Source organism: Neltuma alba, unplaced genomic scaffold (genome assembly GCF_004799145.2).
Source record: "Neltuma alba isolate B1F8T4 unplaced genomic scaffold, ASM479914v2 tig00004010_pilon, whole genome shotgun sequence".
NCBI classification, from domain to species: Eukaryota; Viridiplantae; Streptophyta; class Magnoliopsida; order Fabales; family Fabaceae; genus Neltuma; species Neltuma alba.
In genome coordinates, this window is record NW_021633522.1 from 1 (window position 1) to 7,156 (window position 7,156).

The window sequence follows — 7,156 nt, forward strand, 5'->3', positions numbered from 1 at the left end:
TCATCAACAACATATTGAATAACTTCTTTAAAGACAAAGTGAGGTTTTTTATATAATTGATTGATGAGTCTGACAGGAATGACTAATCTTTTATAATGTGATGAATTAATGTTTAAATTTTTATTAAAAAAGATATCCGCATTTAGTACCTACAATGCTTAAATAAGACTAGCTTTATTGAGAGGATGCCCTGTATGCAGAAAAGAATGAGGTTTTTTTTTTGTTAGGCTTAGAATATTTATTGTCGTTAGCAATAATTAATCCCTCGCATTGTAGAATTTTTGAAGAGATTTGAGTACCCATAACAAGATGCTTTTCATATCTACTGTTAGAGATTGAACCCCCAACTAGATATTTCAAAAACCTGGCTAAATACCAATTGTGTTAGACCTTGTCGTTGCGAGACTTTCTTTTAAAATGCACTAACTGGTCATCAAGCTCAAAGCGGCTAGGCTGTTTACTTAAATAATATAATTAATTTAACCAGCAACAACTAAAAAAGCTTAAATATCATCTATTTGAAATTTGGTTGTAAATAACGCTCAATCACATCAGGTATAGCTTACTGGTTTTTTTTTTCCTTGTTTTTTTGGACAACGTATAGCTTACTGATGTTGTTGTAACTTAAATACCATCCGATTGATCTGATCCAATAATCCTGTTTGCATATCCTTAATCTATTCAGATGTCCAGCAAAGGTGAAACATTTTATGCTATGTTTATATTTTTGTTTAGGTGTCGCCGAATGCACATTCATCGGGAATTGGGGGACTCAAAACTGGAGATGGTAGCACTTAAATATTGGCTAGTTACTAGCAGTTCTTTTCCCCCTCTCAATGAAGCATAATCATGGTTCGAAACTACAGCTGAGCATTTTTTCCTTCTCTTTTTCCCTTTCACATCTTTTCAGGTGACCCATCTGGTCTTGTTTTTTTTTTTTGGCCAAACGACCTGGATTATTAGTATTTTAACTTAAAAGCTAAAAACACAAAAATAAAATAATAAAAATTGAACAACACATGAACAGTGACTCATGTTTGCCTCATTGAAGTTTGAATTTCGGATTTGGGAATTGCGAGCATTCCTCGCATGAGCAATTCAGAAAAAGAAATGCAGTAGATAATCCGTATTTGAAAAAATACACGTGTTAAGCTGGAGATTTCACAGATCTGCCGCAGTAAACTCCGAGAAACAGAACAGGAATAAGCTTGGCAGCTGACGTCGCTTGTTAGCACTTAGCAGCGGTCAGCGGCAGTCATGAGCGGCCCCTCCTATGGGCTCTCGGTTACAGCAGAGTTCGGGAAATTATCATTTACGACAGCAGCATACTGAAACGCCCCAATCAGATGCAATTGGTTTTGGCGGAATCTCAGCCCAATTATTGCCCTCTTCAAAATTCCAATTTCCCTCAGGCACCTCTATAAATTATTTTTCTCATCTTTGCTTGGCTATCTCCTCACGGGGTTAGGGTTTTGCCTCCACTTAAGGCAATTCCAATGAAGGCTTCTCTCAAATTCCGCGACGAACAAAGGCCGCTTTTCAGAGCCAAAGTTCCTCTCAACGTCCTGGGCTTGCCGTTCCAATCCGGCATAGTAGCTGGCGAGTCCAAGGAGCTCACTCTCAATCTTGGCACCTTCTTCGAATCTGGCCCGTCCCTCAGGATCGCCTACCGTCCCAATGATTCTTTCAATCCCTTTTCCCTCATACTCAAGACAGGGACAGGGCCATTCGGTTCGCCTTTCTCCAGTTCCATGTTGATGAGTGCCGAGTTCAATTTACTGGGTCGTGGAAATGGGAATCCTACTTTCATGCTCCATTTCAAACCTCGATTTGGGGATTTTTCTTTCAAGAAGTCGCAGTCTTCGATTTTTGATCCCAAAGTCTTCGGTTCCCAGAATGGCACCGCCTCGGATGATGACGGGTCTGTTGAGGCGGTGGACTCGCCGGTGATGAACTCGTTCTCTGGCCAGAAAATTTCGATGCTGGCTACTCGCTCTCCGTCTGCCGGTGCCATTTCCAATCTGTTCTCCGGCATGGAGGTGACAGCAAGGACAACAATCCCGGTTAAAGGACGAGCCGTGGTGAACTTCCGATGGGGTGTCCGTGTACCGGCGGAGCTGAAGTGTCGTGATAACGTGACGGCTGGGATAGCGTTTCAGAAGATTCCGTTCCTGGTGATGGATAAGATTGGAGTCGAGCACGTGGACAGCGGAGGTTCAAAGGGGAAAGGTAGTAAAAGAGCGGGCCCCGATTCGGCATTGCCGGGAAATGCTGACGTGGCAGAGGCCTGTCTCAAAGTGAAACGGCAATTGGAAGTTTTGCAAGCTGAGAATGGATTACTGAGGAATGCCGTGGAAGATCTCCGGAGGGAAATATGCGGCTTCAGCTCTATTGGAGGATCAGATTTCGGCAAGTACAGAGAAGTTGAGAGGAATGGGATGAAATCTTGCAATGGCAAGATCGATCGACGTAACAACGAGAAGAAAAGGTCGGATTTTGACAGTTTTCCTCCAAAGTCGCCGGAAGCTGATGTTAGTGAAGAATTAAAGAAGGCTCTGAAGGGTGCTGCTGGCACTTAAATTCGTTGACATCTTGGCCAAAGATCGTGTCTTCTTTCTCATTTTCTGGGCACAATCTTTGATGTTATCATGACATAGCTTTTTAAGTTTCAGATCAGATGAGTATTATATTGTGTGCCTTTTCCTGTCCTGCTGGTTTCCTTAATCATGTGATATACGAGTGCTCGGAACTGGGAAGCTTTTGGGTGTTTGGTGCCTTTATGCATAACTCAAAACGTATGATGTTAACAAAGGTACTTGTAAAAATGATGAATTTAATGTTACTACCTTTTTAGCGGGTGTTCTATGTTTCGCTTTCAACACGGGATTACAAATATAATCAGAAATTTGAATCCGCGACGTGAGAAATTAGCAGTTCCGTTCAAAACGCAACATTACCTTACTCCAGATGTCATTACATGATTCATCCAGCTTGGTGCGAACGAATTCTTCTAAAATTTGAGTCAGCATCCCGCAATACCTTCACGGCCCAGTCCCGGTGCCTCTGATGTGAGCTCTGACGCGTTTGACTAAACACTTATTCCATGGTGAAGGCATTATCCAGCTGCCGCAGTCTTGCAGAGGATCGTTAGGCGAACAAGAACCCATCGGAATTCTAATTGTTGGTAACCGGATATTTCACGGAAATATCAGAGCTGTCACCTTCTAAGAGGGACGTCCACGGATCACAGATGTCCTGAACTGGAATGATCTTCTAACTTTTTTTCATTTTGTGACTATCTGGTTTGCTTCTTGAGGCAAAGTTCGATGCACTGTGATGTTTATGAGTTTGTCGCCTTTCTACGTGATTACATTAAGTCGATGCACCAGGATGATTTTTTTTTCTCCCGACAAGATGAATCCCTATATCCGTAAACAAATCAAATTTACAGTTGCATAAAGACTTGAAAATTTGATGTTGCCCTCTATACACGTGAATTCTTCGTGTTCTTGGTAGCCACTGGGACACCAAAATTGAGTCAGAACTCACATGCATCAGGTGGCCGATTGTTTCGTGGGCGATATATGAGCTTGGCTTGATCCTTCCCAGGGCATCACTTGCCTCACAATTTGACTTCACAAGAGCTTGAAGGTTCGTGGACATTTTTCTCAACATGCAGCTCCCGTGCTCTCATCCCCTATCCATTAGTTGCCGAGTAGGGGTGTTCTCCATCTGCAAATAAAGCACATAGGATATAAGTATAACGTAAAAGCACAGGGATGCTCCTCGTCTGCCACTTTTATAAGGTACTTCCCATTATCAGATATGCACTCGAATCAGAGCGTCCACACATGATTTTCCAAACATTCCCTCCCCCCTTTCTAGGTTCTTAGCTAAATGATAAAGTTACCAAAGTATTTTGTTATGGCAGTACAATAAATTTCTGATTTTCTCCCCCAGAAGGAGCAGCAACATAATGAAGCCATCTATATATCACCACTTTCACCATCAGATGCATCTGCTAGCTTTGCAATTGCGTCCACAAGGGCTTGTTCATGCTCCTGCACAGGCAACAATCAGGAGTGAATACTAACATGGGAACAAGTTCTGAATTGAACTTCAAAGTGGTCAGCAACAGTACTTTCAGCATTTCCTTTGCCCTCTCCAGTTCCGTAGGATCTGGGTCACTCTCAGCTATAACCCTCTCCACCTGTTAAAGCAACATCAATTTTTTTAAACAAAAAAGAAATGTTTTAATAAATTTCTTGATATGAATGAAATTGCTTGAAAATGAAATATACCTCCTCAACCAGTAAATCTGTGTCCGGCAATTCAACATCATCTAAAACTCTGTTTCCAATAACATCCTGTGGTGGGAGAAACTCTTTTCCGGGATGAACCCTAGGATGTCCTCTCCCTCTTCCAGCAGCCACAGTATTACCACAACGGCTATGGTATTTCTTGACTCCACGACCTTGCCCACTATGCCTGCCTCTATGGGTCATGGCTGGATCTTGATCTTCCCATTGTATATCCTCAGGTGAGATCTGTAATATAGTATAAACATCATTAAATATAAAAGATCATCATTTTGGACCATATCAGATGCATACTAAGTTATTTTAATTTATGAAGCAACTTTGTTATTTTATTCAATCAGGACCAACTACTAACTAAACAGAAAACATGATTTATTCTGCATAAAGAGCTATCTCGCATAAGTGATGAAAATGAAGATATAGTCGTATCTTATTCATTTGCTTAGTTAATACAAGCATTGAATGAACACTCGATGATTGTTCTTGGGCTTCAAGGGAGCATATCACCAGATGCAATGATCAATGCCGTCGCTACCTTTTATTACAAGTAGCAAGATTGATTAGCCCTCCTCTGTTTCAAAAAATGTGGGGGTACGCGCACTGTATGTAAAGTTTTCTTTTTCTTTTTCTCTCATTGTTTTGCCATCCACTGTATATAAAATTTGATATTATCAGTTTTGCTAATATATTTCTCAACTTTGCATCACCTAAGGTTACGGCTAAAGAGTAGATTAGTGACAGTTGTGCCATATGTAGGAAATACCTCTTTGAGGTCAACCCATTCCCAAGTCTCATTTGCTGTATTAATATCATAAACCAGAGCATGTCGACCCTGCAAATCATGGATGTTCAGAAAGGATAACTAAAACTGTCAAAGAAATACACACAGATGTCGGAATATTAAGTTTCCAGTGACATTTTCCCTTCTACTTCAGGGACTAGCCTTTGGACCCTGACATCATATGTCAGACTCCAAAATCTGGATAACTAGTTAAGGTAGGCATAGGAAGTATATGTAAGGTATATGTACGCAATCAAGAATTTTGACAGCCATAGGGACCCAAACACACCTCGGCAGCATTATAGTCTGTTATGACAGCCTCATAAAAGTGATTGTCTTCAGGCCATCTAGTCCAAACCTTCTTTCCAATGTATGGATCAAAAGTTGCCACTTCAGCAGGTGCATTAGATGCAAGGACACTAGAAGAACTGCGATTAATGAAGTGCCTACCTCCAGCAGACCCTGAAGAAGGATAATGCATAGACTTCACCAAAGGCAAGCTAGGAAATGATTGACCCTGCTTCCAAAAATTGAAGATTAAAATCAAATTTGGCTCAATGCATGATTTTTCTCTATTCTTTAAAAAATTTGAATAGTTGTGCCAGGATCATGCTTTTTAACTCTTGCTCAAAGCAACTCCTTAACTTGCAGCTTAAAATGATAACTGCGCTGCATGGAGCTACAGATACTGCTTTCAAAGCTCATATAGCATAACATACAGAAGAAGATACCGATTGGGACGTCTTCTGTTTCTTATGGGAAGCTGAAACTGTTGGACTGGGTAAAAAGTCATAAACAGGTAGAGAATTGCTGCGCCTTGCAGGTTGATAACAACCAGTTTGTCTCCATTCCCTGTTTACAATCTCCATAATGTAAAATTGAGAAGAAAAAAAGACGGAAGCAGCAAAATTCTATCTGATTTTGGCCGCAAATCACAACTGTTGGAAGATGATATACCGTATGCGCCGGATAATTTCATCAGCATTAACCCTTGTGAGAAGCTCTCTGTGCTCATCATCTGAAACTCTCAATTCTTTTCTAAGCTCAGTTATCAAGCCTTCTTTCTCCTGATGAATTTTCATAAAATAGGGGAGATGAACCTTTTACAGGAGGAAAACACAGACAACATAAACAGCGTGGAAGGAAATGAAGATGTATATATACCCAAGTAAGAGCATCGGACTGAGCTTTAAAAGCACGTAGGACAGAAGAGTATGCTTCCTGCTCGAGCTGGTGAATCTGAGCTTCCATGTCACTGTGAATTTCGGGATGTTGAGAGAACCTACAGATTTTCCACTTTCTGGAATGTTGCTACCTCTCAGATTTCTATTTTGATTTGAGGCAGGAAAATCATCATCAGCGCCTTAAATTGATGGACCAGAAAATTCATACAAAGGCAACATATATGGTATGAATGAGAATTTCTAAAATATCTCAACATGTATTAATGCACACTTTGAACGTAGAAATGCTTTTACAAGTGACCACCGATCAACACTATTCCTTCAATAGACAAACAAGGGACACTTCTAATCTTCTATACTATGTTCGTTGTCGTTGTCACGCACAGTCGATGATCTTTCCCTCTCTTTCTCATTTCTCTCTCTTTTGGAACTCTTAAGTTCGTATAAATTTTTGTACCTGGATTTCAATATTATGGCCAAGCCTAAAGTCCTTTAAACATATGAACCAAGCGACAAGTCTAATCAAAATACACTGCGAAAAAATAAAAGCAGGCTCCTGCTGCTCCAATTACTCACACCAAGTCTACTAGACAAGGAAAAGGAGGGGATCAAACTTCATAAAATCTAAGTTTTTCATGCATGGTATGTGCCCCTAAATTGGATTTCAGGAAATATGGTGTTTACGAATTGATGCTGCATGCACACGCTTAGCAATTGAAGGATTCCTATGTAAGCCATCGTTCAGTCTTTGACCACATACCAACCTTCTCAGACCTGGCACGCTTCATACCACATAAAAAATGACCCTAGAAAGAAATTTTCCCACGTAATTTGTGCTACTGGGGTCCATTTGCACCTATGTATAAGCTTAA

The 7,156-nt window shown here is 40.7% G+C and overlaps 2 protein-coding genes across 3 annotated transcripts; one reads left to right on the plus strand and one right to left on the minus strand.

Moving 5' to 3' along the window:
- The first annotated feature begins 1,214 nt into the window (after window positions 1-1,214).
- Window positions 1,215-2,863, plus strand: LOC114743381 (uncharacterized). Its single transcript, XM_028931591.1, has one exon. It carries the CDS (start codon window positions 1,497-1,499, stop codon window positions 2,577-2,579), a length of 1,083 nt encoding a protein of 360 aa, XP_028787424.1. The 5' UTR covers window positions 1,215-1,496; the 3' UTR covers window positions 2,580-2,863.
- Window positions 2,864-3,825: 962 nt separating this feature from the next.
- LOC114743383 (protein EMSY-LIKE 1-like) lies at window positions 3,826-6,619 on the minus strand. 2 transcript variants are annotated; one of them, XM_028931595.1, is made up of 8 exons: window positions 6,265-6,619; window positions 6,058-6,167; window positions 5,832-5,952; window positions 5,390-5,617; window positions 5,083-5,151; window positions 4,302-4,547; window positions 4,142-4,210; window positions 3,826-4,061 (listed from the first exon to the last, which is right to left on the minus strand). In XM_028931595.1, exons 1-8 carry the CDS (start codon window positions 6,349-6,351, stop codon window positions 3,987-3,989), a joined length of 1,005 nt encoding a protein of 334 aa, XP_028787428.1. In that variant the 5' UTR covers window positions 6,352-6,619; the 3' UTR covers window positions 3,826-3,986. The 2 variants fall into 2 exon arrangements, with proteins under 2 accessions (XP_028787428.1, XP_028787429.1); XM_028931596.1 differs by lacking the exon at window positions 5,083-5,151 and having other exon boundaries at window positions 3,826-4,210.
- Between the last annotated feature and the right edge of the window lie 537 nt (window positions 6,620-7,156).